The sequence below is a fragment of the Callorhinus ursinus genome, unplaced genomic scaffold, assembly GCF_003265705.2.
Source record: "Callorhinus ursinus isolate GAN/ISIS: 27379988/994484 unplaced genomic scaffold, GSC_fseal_2.0 scaffold71, whole genome shotgun sequence".
Taxonomy (NCBI): domain Eukaryota; kingdom Metazoa; phylum Chordata; class Mammalia; order Carnivora; family Otariidae; genus Callorhinus; species Callorhinus ursinus.
In genome coordinates this window covers 2277907-2301662 of record NW_027397133.1, presented here as the reverse complement: position 1 = coordinate 2301662, position 23756 = coordinate 2277907, and the positions used below count along the sequence as shown (strand labels likewise).

General features: G+C 55.8%; 4 protein-coding genes across 8 annotated transcripts in view; 1 reads left to right on the top strand and 3 right to left on the bottom strand.

Annotated features, from left to right (window-relative positions):
- Nucleotides 1-91: 91 nt before the first annotated feature.
- On the bottom strand, nt 92-13152 carry RASIP1 (Ras interacting protein 1). Of its 2 annotated transcripts, none has more exons than XM_073886661.1 (12): nt 13046-13152; nt 12692-12832; nt 11336-12021; nt 9559-9914; nt 6207-6860; nt 5443-5480; nt 5058-5209; nt 4836-4951; nt 3461-3704; nt 3078-3250; nt 1072-1219; nt 92-504 (listed from the first exon to the last, which is right to left on the bottom strand). In XM_073886661.1, exons 2-12 carry the CDS (start codon nt 12826-12828, stop codon nt 305-307), a joined length of 2904 nt encoding a protein of 967 aa, XP_073742762.1. In that variant the 5' UTR covers nt 12829-12832; nt 13046-13152; the 3' UTR covers nt 92-304. The 2 variants fall into 2 exon arrangements, with proteins under 2 accessions (XP_073742762.1, XP_025705638.1); XM_025849853.2 differs by having other exon boundaries at nt 4836-4939.
- A 241-nt stretch (nt 13153-13393) lies between these two features.
- Nucleotides 13394-17903, bottom strand: IZUMO1 (izumo sperm-oocyte fusion 1). Of its 3 annotated transcripts, none has more exons than XM_025849829.2 (9): nt 16924-17902; nt 16201-16275; nt 15747-15833; nt 15465-15485; nt 15040-15120; nt 14749-14849; nt 14321-14474; nt 13827-14016; nt 13394-13557 (listed from the first exon to the last, which is right to left on the bottom strand). In XM_025849829.2, the coding sequence occupies exons 1-9, from the start codon at nt 17156-17158 to the stop codon at nt 13431-13433; spliced, it is 1071 nt and encodes a 356-aa protein (XP_025705614.1). In that variant the 5' UTR covers nt 17159-17902; the 3' UTR covers nt 13394-13430. The 3 variants fall into 3 exon arrangements, with proteins under 3 accessions (XP_025705614.1, XP_025705615.1, XP_073742666.1); XM_025849830.2 differs by having other exon boundaries at nt 13806-14016; nt 16924-17901; XM_073886565.1 differs by lacking the exon at nt 15747-15833 and having other exon boundaries at nt 16924-17903.
- A 1326-nt stretch (nt 17904-19229) lies between these two features.
- Nucleotides 19230-21730, bottom strand: FUT1 (fucosyltransferase 1 (H blood group)). 2 transcript variants are annotated; one of them, XM_025849891.2, is made up of 3 exons: nt 21613-21730; nt 21229-21391; nt 19230-20690 (listed from the first exon to the last, which is right to left on the bottom strand). In XM_025849891.2, exons 2-3 carry the CDS (start codon nt 21362-21364, stop codon nt 19591-19593), a joined length of 1236 nt encoding a protein of 411 aa, XP_025705676.1. In that variant the 5' UTR covers nt 21365-21391; nt 21613-21730; the 3' UTR covers nt 19230-19590. The 2 variants fall into 2 exon arrangements, with proteins under 2 accessions (XP_025705676.1, XP_073742665.1); XM_073886564.1 differs by having other exon boundaries at nt 19230-20627.
- A 427-nt stretch (nt 21731-22157) lies between these two features.
- Nucleotides 22158-23756, top strand: part of FGF21 (fibroblast growth factor 21) — a 58338-nt gene continuing 56739 nt past the window's right edge. Inside the window, exons 1-3 of the mRNA XM_025849424.2 lie at nt 22158-22217; nt 23014-23106; nt 23218-23605. Of these exons, the coding sequence (XP_025705209.1) occupies nt 23371-23605 (235 nt within the window). The 5' untranslated portion in view covers nt 22158-22217; nt 23014-23106; nt 23218-23370. The remainder of the gene's footprint in view (nt 22218-23013; nt 23107-23217; nt 23606-23756) is intronic.

The window sequence follows — 23756 nt, the reverse complement described above, 5'->3', positions numbered from 1 at the left end:
CAAGAACCCAACGCTCTAGTCGAGGACCCTGGTGCTCTAATCCGCAAAACATCATCATCACCAGCGTTCCCGAGTCTTAACAAGTGAGGCATTGCCAATACCACAGATACCTTTATTGCTCCTTGCGCTCACACCCCAAGCCCATCTTCCCACTGTCCCATCCTCTACTACCCGAAAACTCAAACTCCCGGCATCCCACGCGGGGAAGGAACTACAACTCCCAGAGAGCTCTGAGCTCGAGCGGGCTCCGGAGAGTAGAAGCCGAAGAATTTTCAAGGTTCGCGCGCTCGTTTGTTATTGGTTTTCAAGGAGGCGAGGCCACGGGAGGTCCGTGGCGGTGATTGGCCGGCAGTTCCTGCTGCTCAAGATCCCAGAGGAGGCGGCGGAGCCTGCGCAGTTCACGGTGCAGGGCGTCGTCTGTCACAGGACCCGTGAGGCGCAGGCGCGAGCTGCCCAAGGGCAGGATGAGGGGAGGATGGGAAGAGAAGCTTTCGAAGATGTCCCCTAGGAGACCGAAGAAGACGGAGTCAAACTCTGAAAATGGGCGTGGGGCAGGAGTGTTGGGGAGAGGCTCTGTCACGCCCGAAGGAAGGAAAAACTTCAACCCCCAGCAATTCCTGGGGCAGGATCCACTCAAACATGACTCGCGGGAGTCCCCAAGCGTCATGGGAGTTGTAGTTTCAGACAAAGAAAGGCCACCGTTGCCTGGGAAACGGGCGAGGCATTGGGTTCTTGGACCCGTGAGGAAGGAACGTCTGGGAACTTAGTTTTACGGATTCCTTAGAGTGGAGGGGGCTGGAACCCGAACTCCTGGGTGAGGAGGGTAGGTTGTCCGGGGAAGAGGTTGGGGGCCTGAAACCCTGGGGGAAAAAGGAGCTGGGGCTTGAACTCCTGTACCCTGGGGGAGGGGGCAGTTGGGGTTCATCACTTAAGTCTTGAGGGAGGAGAGGGTTAAGGGTCCAGAATCCTGGGTCAGAAGGAGGAAGGCGCTGGGGCTGTGGAATCCTGGGTCCTGAGAACCAAAAAAAAAAAGCTGACAGCCCCAGTGCCTCTGTCCCCATCTGTCCTCACCTGTGTCCACAGCATCTCGCTCTGCAGGGGGGGGGTCCCAGGCAGGTGGTGTCCCACGGCCAGGACCCAGCTGGTAGTGGCTGAGCAGATGGTGGAGCTGAGCAGGAGTCAGTGTGGGGTGGTCAGTTCGTAGGCTGCTCCATGAAGCCTGGTGGGAAGATCGGGTGAGAAATCTATGGTCATTATGGGTCAGCTGAGAAATCCTAAAATGGAAGGCCCTCCATAAAGGGCATGGATGTAGTGGGTAGACAAGTGGTGTCTGTGCAATATCTTCCGGACACTGTGAGGCCAGGCTATCAACCAAAGGGATGGTGGGAAAGGGCGCTTTACAAAAATGTTAATTGGGGGCGCCTGGGTGGCTCAGGTCGGACTTCGACTCAGGTCATGATCCCAGGGTCCTGGCATCGAGCCCCGCATTAGGCTCCCTGCTCGGGGGGGGGGGTCTGCTTCTCCCTCTTCTCCCTCTCCCACTCCCCCTGCTTGTGTTCCCTCTCGCTGTCTCTCTCTAATAAATAAATAAAATCTTTTTAAAAAGGGGCGCCTCGGTGGCTCAGTTGGTTAAGCGACTGCCTTCGGCTCAGGTCATGATCCCAGGGTCCTGGGATCGAGCCCTGCATCGGGCTCCCTGCTCAGCAGGAAGCCTGCTTCTCCCTCTCCCACTCCCCCTGCTTGTGTTCCCTCTCTCTCTGTCTCTCTCTCTGTCAATTAAATAAATAAAATCTTAAAAAAAAATCTTTTTAAAAATGTGATTTGCTTCAGCATAAATAAGGATGTAGGAGTTCGTGGGGGGGGTGGAAAAGAAACAAAATTGGCCATTAGTTTATTATTGAAGCTGATGATGTGTACCTAGGGCTTCATTACGGCACTGTGGCTATTTTTTGTATCTGAAAATTTCTACACTTAACTGAGATGACATCTGAATCATCTGTGGGATGAAAACCAGAGACTCTGGACCCAGAATGCCCGGGTTCAAAAATCCCAGCTTGACCACTCATTACCTTCTGGCAAGTCACTGCGCCTCACTTTTTTTTTTTTTTAAGATTTTATTTATTTATTTGACAGAGAGACAGCTAGAGAGGGAACCCAGGGAGAGGGAGAGGGAGAAGCAGGCTTCCCACTGAGCCGGCAGCCCGATGTGGGGCTCAATCCCAGGACTCCAGGATCATGACCCGAGCTGAAGGCAGACGCTTAACAACTGAGCCACCCAGGTGCCCCTGTGCCTCACCTTCTTCATCTGTCAATTGGGTGTGGGCGGGAATAGAACTAATAGGGTAGTTATGAGGATTCAATATGGCAAGATTGTAAAGACTTAGCACACTGCCTGGTGGTTATTAAACACTGTAAAAGTTTGATAAATATAAATAAATGAAATCAAGTAACTTATCCTACCTGATTTTCAGTCTCCTTGTCTGAAAAGAATTGTCAATTAATAACCTATTTCATGAGGCTTAGTCAACATTCAGTGAGAGTGCTAGACAGCATCGGGCATGTCATTTATGTTCAATGCATACTCTAACTATCACATTCCTTGGTCTCATAGCAGACTTTCTGAATCAGCATGTCTGAGGGTGGAGGCCTTGGAACCTATTATTAATAAGTCCCATGGGATTCAGATGCAGTTTGGACACTTGTGGCTGACTTCCTTCTAACTGTCAATGCATCACCCACAGTGTCAGAGCTGGGACCGGGGATAACATGAAGTCCAAGGGGAGGGTGCCTGGGTGGCTCAGCTGGTTAAGCGACTGCCTTCGGCTCAGGTCATGATCCTGGAGTCCCGGGATCGAGTCCCACGTCGGGCTCCCTGCTCAGCAGGGAGTCTGCTTCTCCCTCTGACCCTCCCCCCTCTCATGTGCTCTCTCTCTCTCTCATTCTCGTTCTCTCAAATAAATAAATAAAATCTTGGAAAAAAAAAAACCATGAAGTCCAAGGGGAGATCCAAGGGTGAGCTGAATACAGAGGATAGCTGAGTGGGGTCGAGGAGTCAGAGGTCAGGGATCAGGAGTCACCTTGAGCAGGGAAGTGCGGGGCACGCAGAGCAGGTTCACAGCTATGGAGAGTTTCCGGAAGAATTCAGTGGCAATGTCACCCAGCCCAGCCCCCTGCAGCCAGTCCAAGACAAGGTCCAAGTTGGTTCGGATTTGGACAGCTCGGGACCATTGATAGAAAGGTCGGCCTTGACCTGTTGGGGGAAAGACATGAAGGGCAATGAGTGTGTGGACTCGGCCCTCCTGCCTCCCAGACCCTTCCTATCATTCAACTTGGGATCTGGAACTTGCTATCCAGAGTCCCTAAACATGAGGCCTGATCCTGGGGCACGCTGTCTGAATTGACATGGGTCTCAGAGGTTCCCATGCTTTCCTCCCTGTCCCTTCCCCAGTCCAACCCTCACCTCGTTCCATCAGCGAATTGAGAAGGGACGCATTGGAGAAGAAGAACAAATAACCGAAAGTCTGAGACACGAGGTCCGGGTGCAGCTCACACTGGCTGGTCAGTTCCAGGGCCGCCTGGAACACGCCCAGTGTCGGTCTCAAGCCTGGAGGCATGGCCCCCAGCTCTGCTCCAGGCCCTGGCAGCTCTGCCCCAGCTGTGAAAGGGTTACTATCCAGGAGAGCAGGCAGCGTTGAATACAGAGTCTAAGAAGATACAGAGATGCAAACAAGTGATTGGACTACACCCCATGGAAGCTTCAGGGTGACAGAGCTTCTGGGAATTATAGTCCACTGTACCTGCGACACCCTAAAAGTTCTCTGTGAGCAAATCCCTATTTTCCAGATGGGTGTCTAGCATTCATCAGGCTGAGGACACCTCAAGTCTTAAGAAAACCTCCAGGAGTTTCCTGGGTATTTTACGACCACCTCGGTGCCTCATAGGACTTGTAGTTCTCAACAGAGACAGCTCACAGAGGACAAAGGATACTGAACAAAGAGCCCCCCCTTCAGTCAAAGAATTATTTATCCAGAGTTCCCGAAGGAAAGAAAAAAGAATGAAGAGTCAGGAAGTGGGAGTGGCATGGCAGTGAGCCAGTGGAAAGTGAGATCAGGCCAAGGACAGGAAATGAGGTCAGAGCTGAAGAAGAAATAAAGCCACACTTGTCAGGGATGGACAGGAAGCGAAGCCTTGGAGGAATGGGCTTCACCAATCAAGGCTGCTTAAGGAACAGAAAGAATTTCCCCAAAGATCCCCTTTGATGTTACAGATAGGGACTCAGGCCCACCAGAAGCCTGAAAACCTGTGAATTCCAAGAAGCCATCTTAAGGTCAAGGGTGGTGGGGGACTGGGGCAGAAAGCACTCCAGGGAGAAGATCTGTGGCTTGGAAAAGGGAATGAATTCAGAGCTGTAGGAAATGAAGTCAGCAAACACAGGAAGTGAGGTCGGATTCAAGAGGACCTTTCATTTAAATGACAGTGTCCGGCACTATTTGATCTCTCTCTCTCTCTCTCTCTACCCACCTATTAAATTTACCAGTGGACTTAGAAAACAGGAGCTTAAAAAAGTGAAAATGGTGATATAACCAGATAGTAAAGTTAGCCTGTCAAGAGGGGGATCATTGCAGAGACAGGAAGAGAAGCCGGAAAGACAGGAAGTGATGTAGGCTCAAACAGGAAGTGGTACCAGAACAGCAAAGTGCTGCGGTGAATGGGAAGTGATGTCAGAGAAGCAGGGAATCTCATAAGGTCAAATAGGAAGTAACATCGGAATGATGTGATGTAATTCAAACCGGAAGTGAGATTATGTCAAACAGGAAGTAGGGGATGAGACCAACCTTGGTGAGGTAGTAGACAGACTGCTGGAAGGTACACATGATGACCTCGTCCAGGAGGGCCATGGCCTCATCACATAATTCCAAGTCATTGCAGAGCTGTGGGTCTGAGGACAGACCTGGGGGTGAGAGAGAGAACCAGAGGCTGACAGGCAGGAGCCCAAGTCCCCAAGTAGCAGAAATGACAGGGGGCTTAGACAGGTCTGGGCTTGGGTCAGAGCTCACCCTCCTGGTCAGCCTCCTTCTCCATCTCCAGCACTTTCTCCTGCACAAAGCTCAGCAGCTCCGTGGTGTTGGCCATCCACAGCATGAGTGGCCGCAGCTCTACGGACACAGCCTCGGGAGTCAAGGGCACCTCGGGGACTCCCTCTGGGTGGCTGGGGAAGGAGAAAAGGATCTGTGTCCTTTGCCCAAACCCCACTGTAGTGTCTAAACCCCGAGATCTGGGTCTAATTGGGGACTGAGACCAATCCTCATTTCACGGCTGGAAAAGTTGAGTGCCAAGGAAGAGCAGAAACCTGCACTAAGCCATGAATGCAGTGAATGAACCACCAGCTGCAAATCCCCACCCTGCATCCTTCTAGACCCTTCTCCCCGGAATTTCTCTTACTTCTCTGGCTGACGGTCTCCAATTTCCTTAATCTTTTCCTGTAGAACAGTAAGATCAGAGTCAAGGTGAGGAGGGTTGGGGAGAGGCCTATGAGTTATTACCCTGGTGTTTCTAGAAGCACCTTTTTGACAGAGACTCTCCCCACTCAAATGGACTCTAACCCTCAAACTTCAGAATGGTCTCTCCTCTTCTTACCTTTTAAAACACAAAGCCCTATGATTGTGAGTGGCCTATTGTCCTCAGGTCCGCTCAAATAGTTTCTTCTTACTGCCCCCCCCCAAAAAAACACTTCCTTAAGCTTCTCTCTGATGAGCCCTAGCTCAGTGGGATGGAACCTTTAACCCCACTCTGGATGATTTCTCCCAGGCACTTCCATCTGTAAGTCAGACCAATTTGTTCTTCCTCAACTCCAGAAATGGTCTTGCCCACTACTGCTCAAAGCCCCCAGCCCAATGGGCTGCCGGCCTCACCTCCCACAATGATCTCTCCTGACTTCTCATCCAACGGGATCTCTCTCCCAATCTCTCGGAATGGTTTCTCCCATTATCCCATAAGTGCAAAGTTGGTACTTCACTGCCTTCTCTTCTAGCACCATGGATATGCATTCCGTGAGACCTCCTGCTTAATAGCCCAAACCCCTCCTGGAGCATCATGGAAGAGGTAGTTTGATCCCGCCCAACTACGGCTGGAAGGTGGAGAGGAGGGGTGGCTGGGGAAAGAACGGGCGGTGCCGACAGGGCTGGACGGTGGTGGGAGGCACTCACCCAGACAGCCTCCTTGATGAGACGGGCGAGGCGGCCCAGCAGGCGCGGCAGGTGGCCCAGCTCCAGTTCCCGGGCTGAATGCTGCACGCACAGCGCCAGCAGCGTGGCGGGCCCGAGCGGTGGCAGGTCGCCAGCACCTGCAGCCGCAGCGCGCACGATCTCGCCCAGCAGCGCCTCTTCCTCGCGCGGCCGGAAGCGCAGCACAGGCTCGCGGCCGTCCAAGTAGGCCGCCAGCGCCTCGCCCCGCTCCTGCAGGCCCCGGCCGCACAGGCGGCAAGAGAAGGCCCAGCCTGGACCCGGCGGGGTGGCCCCAGGGCGGGCGGGCAGCCAGGGCGGCCGCGCTGGCCCTGAGCCTCCAGTGCGGGGGTCCTTGTACATGAAGAGGAAGTGCTCGCCCAGCCCCAGCAGGTCGCCAGGGTGAAGCTCCGCCTCCCGCAGCAGGAGGCACCCGTTATGCGTGACTGGTGCACCCCGGGATGGGCGCACCATGGCCGGGGGCTCAGGGCCCGCACGCACGGTGCAGTGCCGCGGCAGGATGTCAGGGGCATTAAGAAAGGTGTCCACATATGGGGCCGGGGACCCACCACGGGCCGAGGAGTTCCCGCCCCGGCCAAAGACATGCTGCTCCCGCGTCATCACATATACCACGAAGTCCTGGAGGGAAAGGGAAGATACAGGAGAGACACAGCTCCATGAGGAACGGATGCTTGCAACGAAGACCCTTTTGCCACAGTCGACTCTCCCATCAACTACCTCCGTTAGAATGAACACTTCCAAGGAGATCTACTGGGATGTCAAAGGACTCACCAATTACCTCCCCCCAAGCATGAGTGGACTTCTCTCTCTCTCTCTCTCTCTCTTTTTTCATGAGTGTACTTCTCAAAGGCACTTCCTGTGACAGACTGGCCCATAACACTCATCTTGAAGACCGACTGCTTATAAGGAAAGCCCTTTCTTGACAGGGGCTCTAGAATTCTCCTCCCTCAAATTGTTGATGCTTTCCAGGAAACCTTTCTCCAGTAGACTCTCCCATCTTCTCATCTCCTCTGAATGGATCCTTATAAGGCTATCCCTTCCCACAGTGCACTCTCCCACAACATCCAGCTCAAAGAATAGGTGCTTCCAAGAACAACACACCCTCACTACTAAAATGGACTGTCCTGTTACTTTTACCCTCAAAGAATGGAACTTTCCAAGGAAATCTTTCTCTTAGGAACTCTCCCATTTCCCTACCCTTGGCCCCATTTGCCCAACATTCCACCCCCATGATGGAGACTACCAAAGACGTTTGTTTCCCCTTCCAATAATAGCTTCTCTGAATATTTCCAAAACAAGGGATAGATATCTTTAAAGAGATTCCCCCTTTGAACAAAGGTTTCTTCCATTTTCTCCACCCCATGAGTATGCACTCTGGGGAGACCCCCTTTCTACAAATGGACTCTCATTTTTCCCCACCCCAGGATGGACTCACTTCCAAGGAGACCTAATACTACAACAGACTCACCTACTACCCTCACTCCCAGGATAGAGGATTCCAAAGATACTCTCCTTTCCATCAATGGATGCTTTCAATATTCCCATCCCAACAAAGAAAATCTCCATGGAGATCTCCATATAGTAGCTGTTCTAGCAACCCCACCTTATAAATAAATGTTTTCAAGGAGACCCTCTTCTTATAATGGAGTGTCCCATTTCATCCACCAAATGAAGAGGTGCATTCCAGAAGATCCCTTCCTAAATGACTTTTCCATCTCCATCCTATAAAAATGGAAAAGCTCAGTCTGATCCCCTTCCTAAAATACACCCTCTGTTCTCTACTCATGTCTGAGAGAATAGTCATCCTGATATTCATGAATCCCCTTCCTACACTGCACTCTATTACCTATACCCCATGGATGGACATTTCCAAAGAGACCCCTTCCTACAATGGATTTGTTCATCTGTCTCTAGAAAATGGAACTTTCCAGTCTGACCACTTTCTGAAGGTAGAATCTCCTGTTTTCTATCCCTGTTTGAAGCAATGGAATGGTCCAAAGTACATGAGCCCCTTTTCTAAAACTGCTTAACCCAAGAAGGGATGCTTCCACAGTGCCCACAATGAACTCTCTCGAGTTATAGCCACTTGTGAATACATGAGTGCAGATAAATTCTATAAGAGATTCACCTCTTATTCCTGATCCCAAGGAAGGAAGACTTCCAATGAAACCTCTTTCTTAAAAAGGAATTTCCCCATGAACCTCACTCAAAAGAATGGATGCTTCCAATGTCTCTCCCTCTTCCCAGAACAGACTCCCCTATACTCCCAGAACAGATCCTCCAATTTGACTACCTTCCCAAAATAGACCCTCCTATTCTCCAACCTTGTCTCAAGAAATGGGCTGTTATAATATATGCAAACTCCTCCCTATAATGAACTTGCCCCATCCCCTTGCCCCGACAAGGAGGAATAAATTCTTCCAAGCAAGCCCTTCTCTAAATAGTCTTCCTCTCTCACTCACATTCAAAGCCAGGCCACCTAACCCAATTGGATCACTCTATGACTGTGAAAATGGGACTATTCACTAAGTTTCACCAGTGGGCTTTCCCACTGATTCCCAGAAGTACCTGTTGAACTTGACTGTACCACTGTTACCCAAAGTTGAACATCATAAAAATGATTCCCCCAATCATCACATCACAAAAATGAGTATTTCCAATAATACATTATGTTTCTATTGATGAAATAATTTCCTGCTAAGCCACTAATAATTTTCTACTAACTCCTAATCCTCTCTCCCCCTCTGCTCCCTAATACTCAAGCGAGTTCTATAGTCATCCGAATATATAAAATAGAAGTTATCAGTATCACCTACCCACATCAAAAACAGTCAGATCGTTCCAGTGTAAACCAGAACATTTAAAGAGTGGATCAGTCCACTCCTTCCAAGAAAATACAGGCTTACCCAGAACAAGATCCCATGCATCCATCAAATTATCTTCTTCCCAAACAAGATAGACACTTCCATTACTCCTCATCAAGAAATAGAGCCTTACAAGGAGATCCCTTTTCTACAATAGGCTCTCAACATTCCCCCCCTTGACAAAGACAGTGCTTTCCCCCCAGTTTTGCATGAAATGAGCCATTCACTACTTGTTCTTCCAGCGAGATCTCAGCCATCAACTTTCCACCACTACCACCTCCCCCGCCAATCCCCCATCCCTCATCTCTGACAATGACATCTCCTACCCTGGAACCTTGCTGGGACATACCTGAGACTACCATGACCCAAGGAATTCTGGGAATTGTAATTTTGTCTCCCTGCCACCGAAGGGTGGAGCATAGGTCTCTTCCAGTAGGACAGGCTGCGCGTACCTGGGCGTCCTGGTAGCCCTGGAGCAGCAGGAAGTAGGGACGGTTGCTGGGGGCCTGGATGAGGCATTGGGTCAACTGATCGAAGTCGCCAGGGTCTGCTGGTCCGATCTGGGCGTCTGCTGCCCCCGGGGCCATACTAAGTGCCTGCTGCCGGCGCTCCTGCTGCCGCCGCCGCCGCCCCTGCAGGCTGAGCTCCGACACGCTGCGCCGCAGGGACAGGTTTTCCGAGCGCTCTTTGCCCCCGGACCCAGCCGGGGACCCTGACCCCGACCCCGGGCCGGGACTGGCCAGCGCTGCCCCGCCGGACGCCGCCCGGGTGCGGTTCTTCTGTGGCCGCCACGAGGGAGCACCCGTGCCTGCGGAGAGATACGGAGGGATGAGGCCGAGACTCGAAAGAGAGGCAGGCTTGGAGAGCTGGAGATTATAAAGAGACAAAGAATTGACTACAGAGAAGTGAGGCGGCTTCCCACATTTAGGTTTTTGCATATGCTGTTCCCTGTACCTGGAACACACTTTCTGCCTGACTCCTACCCACCTCGCAGTTTTCAGCTCAGAAATTCATTCTTTTAACTGTTTTTTGGGGGACACCTACTGCTGCACCATACTTCGGGCTTTGTCTGGACCCAGCAGAGCCCTGGCACATAGTGGGGATTAGTGGAAATGAGCTCAAGGAATGAACTGATGTGTTTCTCACTAGGCTGTAAAATCTAGGAGGGTGGGAACCTCACCTGTCATGTGCTCACTGTATTTCCCCATGGCCCTGAATAATGTGTGGCCCACAGTGAGCACTCAACGAATGCTTTTCTTTTGGGGGGGGGGGGAGACAGCGATGGTTATAATTGCCATTCTTTATTAGGCAACTACTATGTGCCAAGTCTTGTGCTAGAGCCCTGTTATACATGATCTCATTTCACCTTCACCTAGGGTTTTGCTCAGTGTAACTGGCAAAGGACAGATTGGAATCCAAGCCAGAGTTCAAAGCTCATGAGTTTAACTACTACACCACTCTATTTCCCAAAGGGAGACTCGGAAACAGAAAAGCATTAGAAGGCTACCTGAGCGGCCCGTGGCCCTGAGCCAGGCCCCATCCCTGCCAAGCCCTGCTCCACACGCACTATTCCACCAAGGGCATCACCTCCTGTTCCAGGCCCGGCCGTCTCCAAGACCAGTCCAGCGTGTAAGCACGACCTTCTTCGGCCTCTACAAATACTCTTCCTCTTCATTTCCCTTGAGCCACCCTCAAGTCTCCCATTCACACTCTGCGGCCAACCTAGGCCTAGGGCCACCTGCTCCAAGGCCAGCTCCCCTGAGGCTCCGCCCATCCTTAGGCCCCGATCAGGCAGACCATTTCTTCACTTGCCAAGTCCCTTCCCCTTATACGCTTAATCTACATAGGCCCGGTTCCTCACGAACCCCTTCAACCTATTGCTCAGAGAGGCCTCCTGCCACAGGGGCCAGCGCCACCACTCGACACCTCTGGCTCCGGGTTACTCTCTTCCGCAGGCCCCGCCCCAGCATCCCAGGCCCCGCCCATCGGCTCTGCAAAAACCTCTGGCCTGGCCCATCTTGAGGAGCCGGGTCCTGCCCCAACCCCACTCTCCACTAGACACGGTGCTCTAGGTCCCTCCCAGGCCCCATCTCCCCCGCGCCCCCGCCTCCAGCCTACCACTGGTCCCTTCAGCCCCGCCCCAGCCCCGCCTCCCCGCGGGTCCTGCCTCCAGGGAAGGCCCCGCCCCGTCCGCAAAGCCCCGCCCCCAGCGCCCGCCGGCCCGCTCACCGTCGCTGTCCGCCGCCCCGAAGGCCTCCTGCTCCAGGCGGCGCGCCTCCTCGCGGCCGCGCAGCTCGAAACGCCGCGCCCAGCCGGGCCGCGCTCGCCACAGCTCCTGCACCAGCAGCGGCCGCTCCGAGTCGCCCAGCACGCGCAGGTGCTCCGCCCGCCACTCGCCGCTGCCCACACCGCCCGCCGCGGGCCGGCCCAGCGCGTCGCACAGCGCGAAGGCGTCCACGCAGCTGCTCTCGCCCGGGCTGCCGCCGGGGCTGCCCGCCAGCCCGTAGCGCTCCAGCGCCTCGGCCACCAGCTCGCGTGCCGTGGAGCGCGCAGTGGCCAGCACGCTCTTGTAGTTGGCGCCCGACGCCAGCCCGGCGCCGAATATCTTGAGGACCCCTGGGGGCGCCGTGGCGCGCGTGACCAGCGGGGGCTCGGGGGCCACGCCCGCCGCCAGCTCCGGCAGCTTCTTCTCGCTGGCCCAGCGCTGGGCGCCCCCCGGAGTCCCGGGGCCTCCCGCGCCGCCGGACCCCGTGGCCCCGGTCCCCGAGCCCCGAAAGAGCTGGGAGATGCGCTTGGCGCGACTCCCCGAGGCTCCCCCGGCCGCCTTGACCGCGCCCACTCGCCGCAGCTCCACGTGCGGCGGCGGCGGGGGCAGCGGCTCGCTACTGCGACTCCCCGTGTCCGAAGAAGACGACCTGGGAGCCCGCCGGGGAGTGGAGAGGCGGGAGAAAGACCCAGAAAGACAGGCAGAGAGGGGAGTCGATGGTAGAGAAGGAAGGAGGTGGGAAAGACCCAGATGGAGGGGACAGAGACCCAGGGAGGAAGAGATCGGGGACAGACACCCAGAGAGTGACAGAGACCCATTGAGAGGGGACAGAGAACCAGACAGAAAGGGCAACAAAAACCCGGAGAAAGAGAGGGACGGAGGCCCAGAGAAGGAGGGAGACGGGAGACAGAGACCCACAGAAGGGAGAGAGATGCGGGGGCGGGGGGGGGGGGTTGGGCAGAGGCCAGAGGCAAAGAGAGAGAGATAAATACATAAATAAAGGCGAGTCCCCCAGAAGGAAATTCCAAGAAGTAAGCAGGGAGGGGAGGAAGGAAGGTGAATCAAACCCCTGCCCCTGTGTCCCCATCTCCATCCAGCCTAACCCCATCTCCAGACCCAGCACTCCCCACACTGGGCCTGAAAGCACTGTGGCCCGCTGTCTCCTCCTGCCTGCTGGCTCACTTGCCCATTCAGGACAGGAACTGGAAGCCAATCCTTGGGGCCCCTGGCATTACCCAGTGCAGAGACTGGGTCATAAACGGGGACAAATGGGAAGCAGATGGTGCAGGGGCGGGAGTCTCAAGGGGGTGAGCACTCACTTAACAGAGGCAGCGCTGGGCCAGCGCCGCCCCAACTTGGCCAGCTGCTTCCTGGGAGAATTGATCCACAGGCCCACGGGGAGATGGAGCTTCCCGAAGCGGGGGCTTCCGCCCTCCTTCCGGTCACCAGATAGCATGGCCCTAAGGAAGGGTGGGTAAGACCCCAACTCCTGAGGCCCTGAGTGGCGGGGTTGGGATGGAGGGGGACTCCTCAGTCAGAGAGGGGGGCTGGGGCTCAGACTTCTGAGTCCAGAGTGGAAGAGAAGGATGGGAGCCTAGACTCCTGGGTGCTGGGATGGGAGGTGGCTGGGGACTGGCTCCCAGGGTCTGGACTTCTGGGTCCCTGGCTCTTACCCTGCTTCAGGTCCCAGCAGCACCCCGGGGCCCTGGCTCCGTTGGCCCTGGTTGGTTCCTGACCCTGCTGCTCCTGTTCAGCCTTTGCCTCTGCCCCAGCTCCCAGCACTGGGTGGGGGACAGGAAAAGGCGAGAGGAAACCCGGCAGGAAGAGCGGGGAGGGGGCGTCCTGTGAGGGGACTGGGCCTGGGGGAGGAGATCTGGGTAGGGCTGGCCTTTCCCTGCTCCTTGATTCTGGAATTACGTCTCAGCCGGTTGGGCCCTTCCAGGACTCCGGAGCCAGCTTCCCGGCCCCTCCTGCCAGACCTCTCCTCTGGGGAAACCAAAAATTAGGATCAGACCAGAGGAATGAGTCAGATATTTATTTAGACAACCAGATAAATCTTTATTTCGGCCCTGATGGTGTGTCTTTTTCCTTTGGAACCTGGGGCTGCTGCATGTCAGGCTCCTTCTTGCGGTGGAAACAGGACTTGATGGAATTGATCACCTTCTCAGGTCGAAAGCAAAGTATCCTGGGGGGAGGGTGGGGTGCAAATAGCGGAACCAGATTAGGTCCTAACTGAGTGAGGGACACCCCTCCCAGCCTCCCTATATTTGATCTAATTCTAGCAGTGACCCAAGCTTAGTCCACCTAGGTAAGGCCCACCCTGTTTTCTAAGCCCCATCCCCAACGGAAGTACAGCTCTCAGTATTTCCCTAGCTCCCAGACCCCCTCCTGCGTTAGGAAGTTGGAAATCCCGCCCCTTGCTCCAAGCCCTGCCTTCTTCAGTGGGCGGCTCACGCGGTCGTAAAGCCGATTATCAGCACCACAAATCCCCAGATCAGCAGTCCTATCAGACGGCCTCTCAGCACGTTCTCAGACTTCGGACACGGCGTCGGCGTAGGCTGGATGCTTGAATTCCCCTGACCTGGGGCCTCCCCACCCTGGCTGATGTTTGACGGTAGCTCTTCAGAGATCCTTCCGGGCAGCACTGATAGAAGAGAGGGAAGGAGCAGTCCTGGGAGGGCATGAAGGTCCCGCCCTGGCCAAGGCAAGCCCGCTCCACTCCAGCCTGCCCCAAGACCCAGGCCTTGCAGGAGAGAATAACGCCGCTAACTGCGTGAAGCCCTGCCACCGTGGCGGGAGGACCACACCCAGGGCACGAAGCCACACCCTCGTGGCCTGAAACCACACCCCAACAGAAAGTTAAGCCCCGCAGACCACGCCCCTGAAGCTGACTGCCTCCACCCCCAGGACCCTGAATCCCACACTACCGTCCAGTCCCCAGCACTAACCTTTGACTTCATATAAGATGATCGTGGCTGGGATGGATCGCACACTGTCCAAACTGCAGCGGTAGACACCTGCATCCTCTGCAGTCACCGCGGTCTTGATCAGGGTGGGATTTTTCCCCTTGTACAGCAAGGTCTCAGAATCTCTCCCCCAAACCTAGACCCAAGCTCAAGGGGTCACAGAGGCCTGAGGAATTCAGGGTTTGGGGCTGTACAGGGGTGAGATCATCACGGGCTTCATGGTGGGGGACACGGGAGTCCAGGGTGGACTGGTCAAGACATGGGGTCCCCGGGGATCAGTAGAAGCCAAACCTGGGTAGGTCATGGGTCATAGGGATTGTGGGTGCAAACCTGTGGATACAGGGATCAGGGGGCTCACACAAGCCTGATGGGCTTGGGGTTCAAGGGTTACAGGACTTAGAGGGCCCCACCCTGAAAAAGTTGTAATCGGTCAGGCCTTGAGAGAGTCGATGCCAGTTGAGCTCACAGTTCAGGATCAAGTCTTCCATTTCATGGACTATGACTGGGCGCACTGGGGATAGGGGATTACGGTGGGATGCTTCTTCAAAGTTCGGGCCCTTCCTCAACTCCCTCCCACTTGGTCTCGGCCCCGCCTTTTCTCTCCTGCCGGCTCCAGGCTCCGCCCCCTCTAGATTCAGTCTCTCCTCCGGCTCCGCCCCTTTCGCGCCGACCCCCCGCCCCGCCGGCCCCAGCTCTCTCACCCCCGCAATCAGAGCTCTTTCGACAAGTGTGAACCTGCTTCTGACAGGTATTGCACCAGATCAGACTCTGCAACATCATACCTGAAGGGGCAGGATCAACGCTGTATTCGCCCTGAGAGGCGAGGCTTAAAGGGGAGGGCAGGGTCAAGGACTGGGGCGGGGTCAGGGGCCCAATCCCTAGGAGGTCAGCCCAAGGGGCGGGGGTAGAAGGCAGCCCCGCAGGAAGAGGGATGGAACCAGGCTCGGTAAAGAGAGCAAATAGAATATGACGCGCTCCCGAGTAAGTCCGCAGTGCAGAAGGAATGTGGAACCTCTCAGAGGTGGAGAATGAAGAAACATCGAGAACCAAAGGGGGAGGAGAACGGCTGGGTATTAACGGGGCGACCATGAGGGATAGAGGACCAGCTCCCATAACCCGGACTCACCACATTTGTTGGGACAAAAAGCTGCCTCAGAAGAAAGAAAAAAAAAATGATTATCAGATTTCTAAGTTAAAGGAGTGAGAAAGGGCAAGGGAATAGGTTGGGGTTTGGGCTCTTGGGTTTGAGGGAGGAAGGACCCAGGTGCCTGGATCCCTGGGTCCAAGGAAGGGTGGAGCTGGGAGAGCTGAGGGGCTGGACGTGGAGAAGCAGGGGGCTGGGGTCAGGGACTCTGGGACTGTTGAAGAAAGGCGCTGTGGTCCCTGACGGACTCCCATCTTCCCTCACCCTCTTTTTGGAACTGAGCTGCAAAGCGGGCAAACATATCCTTTTGCAGGTGCAACATCCAGTACAGCTCCTTCACGAAAAGTTCACCTGGGAAGGAGCAGGGTGACACACAGTGCTTCCCCTCTCCCTCACTCCTGTACAGGAAGTCTGCTTCTGTCGGAAGAGCCTGGCATTCCACTTTGGGGTCTTCTCCCGGAGGGACAATGAAATTGACTGACCGCTTAACATAATGCGGGCCACTGAGCTAAGGGACAGCTGGGACTGTTCTGATCTTCATTTTAGAAGCGACAAAGCTGCGAAATCCCTCACTCAAGGCCACACGGTTAGGAGATGGCAGAGCCGGAATCTGAACCTAGGCAGTTTGGCTCCAGAGCCACTACCAGACCAGTTGTCACCAACTATCACTTCTCCGGAAGATTCTGGAGCCCCTCCGCTGGCCCCTCTGTGCATTTACCTTTTACATTACTGTCTGTGATACGTTTCAAATCCTTCAGGAAACTCCAGGATGCCTTTTCCAGTGTGGGCTTATCTGGAGGGGTGGGAGGTGGGGATGCAGGGAGGGAGAGATAGAACTCCAGATTCCAAGCCTTACCGCCTCATTGGCTCGCCTATTCTTAGAAACTACAATAGTGCCTGGGTGGCTCAGTTGGTTAAAGGATTGCCTTTGGTTCAGGTCATGATCCTGGAGTCCTGGAATCGAGTCCCGCGTCAGGCTCCCTGCTCGGCAGGGAGTCTGCTTCTCCCTCTTGACCCTCCTCCCTCTCATGCTCTGTCTCTATCATTCTCTCTCAATAAATAAATAAAAAATCTTTTAAAAAAAAGAAACTACAATACCCATGAGACTACTGGGCAAGGATAGGCCTGGTAAAGGGACTGTCCGCCCGTTGCCTTCTGGGAGTTGTAGGGTTTTTTTGTTTTGTTTTGTTTTGTTTTTTGTTTTGGTTTGGTTTGGTTTTTTTTTACACAAACTTCCAGGCTAAGCGATGGGGAACACAGTATTTACTACCTTGGGTAAGGCCCAGAATCTGCATTCCAGCCTTCTACATTCCCGAACCCAGTAGACTCTGCCTCCAACCCTGCCCTCCCGGCCCCCGCCCCCCACCTCCGGCCCCGCCCCCAGCAATCCTAGCCACAAACCCCTCCTTTGCCAGGACTCCACACTCTTCCCTGCCCTCACCGATAACCCCCATATAGGAATCCTCTTCAATTGGCAGGTCCTTGAAATCCGTCACGATTTGTTTTACCCTTTGCATAAAGCTTTGGTGACGATCGGCCGCCAGATGGCCAGGCAGGTAATCCGTCTCCAAGGATTTTAGCGCCTCCACGACCTTTGTAGCACAGAGGATACAGCCCCGGGCAGGAAGCAGGCAGCCGGCCAGCGCCGCCACCAGGAGGGGAAGTTGCGGACCCATTGCGGCCAGAGCGCTCAGTACGCACAGGGGGAGGGGGAAGGGGAAGGGGTCCTTTCGCCCCAAACGTTCACGCTAAGTGGAGAGAAACCCTTCCCCGAGACTAAGCCCCCCAATTTGCAGGGCGCACACTTCTCGGTTAGGAAACCGAGGTGTCCGGAGACCCGATGCGCCCTCAACAGCCGCTGCCCGACCTTGACCTTGAATGTTGTACCCTCAAATAGCTAAGGTCCGCTGAAGAGCCGAATCCAGGCTGAGGGCTTTTAGAGAGGATGAGCAGGCCACGTCCTTCCACTCTGCTATTTTCCCACGACTAAAATTAAGGATTTTGTTGGGGGCGAGGGTGAGATCGGTCGCGTGATATGGAGAGCTTTCTGACTGGAGTCACAGTCACCGTTCGCCCCGGTCTGGGAGGAATTCCCACAGCTTCCCCCTTCTAGTTTCCGGCCCCAACTCCCCAAAAGATACTCTCTGGGAGTTTTCTCGGCCCCGCCCACAAGCCCAACGCTGAGTCTGATTGGACCGCAACAAAGGAAGACTCCGCCTATCGTTCCATGATGTCACAAGAGGTGGCCGTCCTTTCAGACTAGAATTTTCCCAGCGTCTACCGAAAGGAAAGTTATCTTGTCCCCTCCGGCTTCTAAAGCCAAGGAAAGGGCTTCTGGGCTTCAGCTTCCTCCCGTCCCCGGATCCAGGCTTCCGGCTAGGTGCACGTGGCCTTTTGGGAAACTTGGAGTCGAGCCACGAAGATGAGGGAAGTGGCCCTTTCTAGCCCTAGGACTACGACTCCCAGGAGGCCCTGGGGCCTCTCCCTGGCCAGCCAGATGGCTATATGGGAAATGTAGTTCCAGAGTTACACACTTTCCTCACGCCCTCCACCTTCTCTCTCTAGCCCAAGAGGCTTGATGCCAAGGTTCAAGAGGAAAGAGGCCTAGAGCCAATACTGAGAAACTGGGGCTCTGCAGGTCCTGAAAGTTCTCTCCTTTTCTGCATCATTGAAAACAGGCCACCAGAAAAACAGGCAGCACTACTCAACCAACTCTGAGAACAAGAGGCTACCAGATCTGAACAGAACAATACCCCTAGACATGAATAATGAGTCCCTGGCAGTTCCAAACCTTTCCTCCTACACACACATACACACACACACACGACTCCAAAAAACCTGCAGACACAGGAGTTGGCGATGTGGACTTTTAATTCATACCTCCCTCTTCCCCACCTGGAGCAGCTGAATAGGGAATGATCCCTCAAAACTCCCTGAGAAGACTAAAAAAGGGGTCTGCATTCTTCTGGGTAAACAGGAGATGCGATCAGAGTTGTCTGCAATAAAGCTAGCCACCACCTTCACCCCCTTCATAAAGCCTCAAGGGGTTCCTGAAATCTGAGTCCAGAATCCCTTGGCCAAACCCTGTGCTCCTTTCTGCCTGGGTTTGAGAACAGTCTGGAGTCTGAATATCCTCAGATTCTTTCAAACCCGAAGCCAGATTTAGTGGTTCTGTGAAATCGGGGGCAGACAGGGGTTGGCAAGGGACACAAGGCCAGCCGCTTTCTGTAAGCCCAAAGGAAACATTCCTGCCGGCTGAATTCCAGAAAATCAATCCCATCATCACCCCCCCACCCCCACCCACAGCCCTGCAGCAAAGGAGGAAACGTCTGTAATTGGGAGAGGCGACCTAACTCAGAGCCACCTTCTGGGGTGCTTGTCTTTGGCAGTTTTTGAGCTTAAAAAAAAGTGTTCCTATATTTCTGTAAAACTGCTCCAGAAGCTGCTGCAATTCGCAGCCATTCCCCTCCCCCACCTCCCATGTTTTCACCTATCTGCTCAAAAGAGAGTCTTGGTCTTTTTTTTTCCGGGGCTAAGAGGTTGGACAGATTTCGGGTCTGCTTGCAGCTACAGATAGTTTGTCTTCCACCAATCTTTCTGGCAGTGGTTGAGGTGTTGAGCTTCAGATTGTACCTTCCTGAGATTCTCCTGGAATTCCAGAACTCCATCCTCCCTGGAAGAGCCCTGCAGGATTCTTCTCACAGGCACTAGAATTGACCCTCTCTAGAATGGCTGCAGAAACACAGAAGGGGAGTTGGTAAGTGCTTGCTCTAGAATACCCACAAATTCCTTCAGTCCTGGAGATGAACCTCTCTTCTAGAAAAGACCAGGGACAACATCAGAAGGGGGAGTTGCCTGTACTTGGGGTGCAGCCATCCTTCTAGATGTACTCTGGATATGGGCTGGGAAGAGCAGGTAGGCATTGCCTTCTAGAACTGACATGAGCCTCTCTGGGCATTGCCAACCAACAGGGAAAGATCTTCTGCTGGTTCTAGAATGTCCACACAGCTACAGAAAGCCTTCTTTTCTCTCCAAGCTGCCAGGCCTCTGGAGATGCATAAATGCTGGCCCAAGACTAATCAGCAATTCCAGAAAGTCTCCCTGCTGCTCAAGGCCCCGACAGCGACCGGAGTGCAGACAAGTCTGCATTAATGCCCACCCACTCGGGCAGGAAGGCGGCCTCGGGCTTAAAGATCTTAAGGAAGTTGGAGTTAGGCAGGGTGAAGTTGGCCAGGTAGACAGTGTCTCCACCGGCCAGGTAGGCAGCCCAGAAACCAAAGGTTCCAATGGTCATGATGGTGTGGTTGCACTGCGTGAGCAGTGCAAAGTCCTTCCCTGGCGAGCCCTCCTGCCCGTCGCCAGCAAAGATTACATCCCCCCGGGAGGCATCAATGTTCTCCCGACACCAGGCCATGCCGTTGCTGACGACCACAAAGATGGGGGCTTCGTGCCGGGCCCGGAACCAGTCCATAGCCTGCTGGAGGTAAGTGCGATCACCCACCACACCCTTCCAGCGATGGGGCATGACTTGCAGGTAGTCCCCCCGGCGCACATGGACACCCACAAAGGTGCGAGGGCGGTCCCCCGTGCGGCCCAAGCGGAGCTGGCTCAGTAGACCCTGGGCCTCCTGCCGCAGGTGTTCGTGCAAGGTGAACTCGCGGCGGATCTGGGCGCGGAGATGGTGGAAGAAGGTCCAGGAGCAGGGGAAGCCCGTGAGCTTCAGAAAGGCATCCTCCAAGTGGGCATAGTCCTCCGACATCCAGTCATGCAGCTGCAGCTCCCGCCATGGCGTGTGGCCGTCCACCTCGGGGGCCAGCACGGGCAGGGTGATGCGGAACACGGGGGCGAGGGTGGCGTGCATGGTGGGCAGGATGAACGCCTGGCGACCGTTGAGCTGGGCCAGGGCCAGCAGTGTGGCATACTGCCCCATCTGGTTACCGAAGCGGCCGCCTGGGTAGATGGTCCAGATTCCGGAGAGGGAGGCAGGGGGCTTGAGACAGGGAAAGGAGGTGTTGGGGGCCATCGGTGAGCCCGACAGACAGAAGATGGCCACGGGGGGTGTCAGGAGGCGGCGGTCTGGACACAGGGCAATCAGGTCTAGGCCACTGTGAAACAGGTCTTGGTGGATGTGTAGGAAGAAGACGGCTGAAAGAACACAGACTAGCAGGAAGGTCAGACAGAGCTGCCGTCGGCTGGGGGCCCACATGGCTGCACAGGAGGAAAGGAGGATTAGCAGGTGCTCAGAGCCCGAGGACGAATGTCAGGGAGCAGAGGATGGGCGGGAGGAGGGTACTAAGGATTCAGACTCCTGGGTCCCGAGGGAAGGGGAATCAGGGTCCTGGATCTGAGGGAGGAGAAGCAGGGGGCTTGGAATTTCAGGGGATGGGGATGGGAAATGGTGCTTTCCAAGACAGGGTCTAGGATCCAGCATCTCATCTCCACATCTTGGAATCTGGCTCCCCAGGCCCCGAAGGCCCACTGAAACTGGGCAATGTTCCACCAACTCCCTTCTCAGGTGTACCTGGGTGGTGGGGGTGGGGTGGGGAGGAGATGGGCAGCCTTCATTCACCATGGAGGCGACAGGAACAGACAGGCCAAGCAGAACAGGGGAGGCTGGGAATGGATGAGGGATCTTGGTTCCTGGAGGATCAGGAGTTGCGGGTGGGGTGGAGACTCCCGGGGTCCTAAGGGGCGAGAGGTTGGGGGTGCAGTTCCTGGGTCCCAGGCATCCGCTAGTCCCACTCACCTGAGCTCCTGGCGGATGGCAGATCTGCAGTCGGCTTGGCGGGGCTGGAGCGCGCGGTCCTCAAGTGCAGCCCACATCCGCCCGCCCCCGGAACCCCGAACTCCAGGTCCCAAGGCTCAGCAGCCCTCCCCTCCATGCCGCTTCTCTCGACTGGCTCCAAGGGCTCGGGGAAGAGAGTAAGGAGATGCGCGCGGTTCCGAGGCTCGCAGCCTCCGCCCCTCCCGGGCGAGGCAGGTAGGTCCGAGGCGGAGCCCCGCCCCCGTCCTGAGGCCCCAGGCTAGGGTGGTAGCCCCCGCCCCCTGCCCTCCCCAGACCCGGGACCCTGCGCCCAGCCCCCTCCTCCTCGGCCTCGGCCAGCCACAGGGCTCTCCAGGGCTGGCCTACCTGGCCTCCAGCAGCGGTATCCTTCGGTGGACGTGGACTTCTAGCGCCCAGACGCAATGCTGGACCCAGGTGTTCGGGTCCATCGATTTCTCCCCCTTCTCCGGCGCCCGGGCTCACCGTCTGCCCGGGGTACCTGGATGGTCGGAGCCCGGCCACTCCCCGGCCTCTAGGGAGGACCCGGACAGCAGGCCCGGGCGGGGAGGAAGATCCTCCGCCCTCTGCCTCGTCCTCCCGGTGGAGGTGAAGAACCTGTTAGCCAGGCTGCTCCTGGAGCGGATGGAAAACCTCCTCCAGCTCTCAGGGTCCCAGACGTGGGAGCCTCCGGCCGTAGGTGTCCCCGCGCCCAGCAAGGGCTTCTGATCCCCCAGGTCCGCGCAGTGCACCTGCAAATTCCAGAGTCGCGGCCCCCAGCCTCTCCTACAGACGGAGTGGTGGATCTGGCGCCTGACAGCTCCTTTCTAGACGGGCACCTCCCGGAGGCGGGCTCTCCCCCAGAGCCCAGGAAGGAGCAAGCGGGAGTGGAAGCCAGTTTATCTTTCCAGCCTCCTGGTTGGGGTTCAAAGGCTCCACTCTGCAGCACACCTGAGGCTGTTCCCATCGTCAAGGTGGTCCTACCCACCCCCACCCTCACCCTGGCCAGAGCAGGGTGACCGTGGGCATTCAATAAATCAAACTCAGGAATTTGACGTCACTCTCCAGAGATTTGACCCTAAATGTCTCCAGACCCAGGAGTCCGGCCCCCAGGCCTCCCCTTCCTCAGACGGGGGACTTCCAACCCCAGCCCCCTTCTCAGACAGAGAAGTTCAGGTCTCTAGTGCCCTCCTCCCTCAGCCCCAGGTGGCCAGCCTCTGTACCTTTAGTTTCCAGGAAACTGCCCACCCCCTCATTCCCTTTGGGCTCTTGCCTCTCATTTCCCCCTCCAGAGCCTGGCTGGGCCACCAACGCCGAGTCAAGAGACTCACCCTCCTCCCTGCCCCACGCTATTTTGAGAGCACTTTTCTGGGCCTGGGGGTAGCTTCTCTGGTGAAAGAAACACCAGGATTGCATCAGGGAGGAGAGAGAGGCTGGACGTTTGGTGTAGGAGGAGCATCGGGGCTGGACTGGTGAGGTTGAGGTCAGGATGCCTCTGTCCCAGCAGAGGACGCTTTGGTCATGTGCCATTCACTGCCTTCCTGATGATCAAGGAATGTCAGCGTGTGACCCCAGAAACCTAGAAATTCAGGTGACATGCAGAAATTCCAGTTATGGGACGCAGTCTGCATCCCCGTCAGCCAGGGAGTCAGACTTCCAGGCCCCCTCCCCCCGACAGCCCTCCCCTCCCTCAGACTCCAGGGGTCCTGGCCCCCAGCCCCTGTCACCCAGGTCCCAGTTCATCAGACCCCTATCCCCCTGATTCCTCAGACTCGGGAGTCCCGGCCCCCACCTGGAAGGACCCCCTGATTGCGTCATCTGTTCAGCCTGATCGGGCCACGGTGGAATCCTAGCTGCTGCCAAGTGGGTCAAATATCATGGGTCAGGTGTGGGGAAGGTGATTGGGCAGGTCTGTCTGGATATAAATTTTGGAGCCCCTGCATCCATTCTAAGAGACCTGGGTATTCGGTTCAGCTGGGAATCCACGTGTGAGAGGACCCAGGCGTTCAAGCTAAGCAGCGATCCGTGGATCTGCTCTCCCAGACAGCCAGGCTCTGAAACAGAATCTATACCATTCCGCTGGTCAAATCTCAGACCCCAGATCTCGCCTGAGGACGTGAGCCATTGATGGGCTGGGAGGAGGCCAGGTCTGAGCACCTGGGGCTGTGGGTCCCTGTGCTGGCTGTCCTTTTGCTGGAAGCCTGCCGGGCACACCCTATCCCTGACTCCAGCCCCCTCCTCCAATTTGGAGGCCAAGTTCGACAGCGGTACCTCTACACGGACGATGCCCAGGAGACAGAGGCCCACCTAGAGATCAGGGCTGATGGCACAGTGGTGGGGGCTGCCCGCCGGAGCCCCGAAAGTGAGTGTGTAGACCAGGGCCTGGTCTGAAGGAGGAGGGGCCGGAGGCCTGGACCCCTGGGTCTGAGGAGGGAGAGGGCTGAGGCCCTGCAGTCCTGGGTCTGAGGGAGGAGGGGCTGGGGGCCTGGACTCCTGGGTCTGAGGGAGGAGGG

What these genes read in the sequence shown, in the direction of transcription:
- RASIP1 (XM_073886661.1), bottom strand. Translation starts at nt 12,828, where the DNA reads ATGCTATCTGGTGACCGGAAGGAGGGCGGAAGCCCCCGCTTCGGGAAG. An exon ending in AGGGCTACCAGGACGCCCAG is followed by an intron (nt 6,861 to 9,558) that starts GTACGCGCAGCC and finishes CTTTCCCTCCAG; the next exon opens with GACTTCGTGGTATATGTGAT. An exon ending in CCCGCACTTCCCTGCTCAAG is followed by an intron (nt 1,220 to 3,077) that starts GTGACTCCTGAT and finishes TCTTCCCACCAG; the next exon opens with GCTTCATGGAGCAGCCTACG.
- FUT1 (XM_025849891.2), bottom strand. Translation starts at nt 21,364, where the DNA reads ATGGAGGGGAGGGCTGCTGAGCCTTGGGACCTGGAGTTCGGGGTTCCG. An exon ending in GCCATCCGCCAGGAGCTCAG is followed by an intron (nt 20,691 to 21,228) that starts GTGAGTGGGACT and finishes CCTCCTGTGCAG; the next exon opens with CCATGTGGGCCCCCAGCCGA.
- IZUMO1 (XM_025849829.2), bottom strand. Translation starts at nt 17,158, where the DNA reads ATGGGTCCGCAACTTCCCCTCCTGGTGGCGGCGCTGGCCGGCTGCCTG. An exon ending in TTTTTGTCCCAACAAATGTG is followed by an intron (nt 15,121 to 15,464) that starts GTGAGTCCGGGT and finishes CTGCCCCTTCAG; the next exon opens with GTATGATGTTGCAGAGTCTG. An exon ending in AAAGAGCTCTGATTGCGGGG is followed by an intron (nt 14,850 to 15,039) that starts GTGAGAGAGCTG and finishes CCCTATCCCCAG; the next exon opens with TGCGCCCAGTCATAGTCCAT.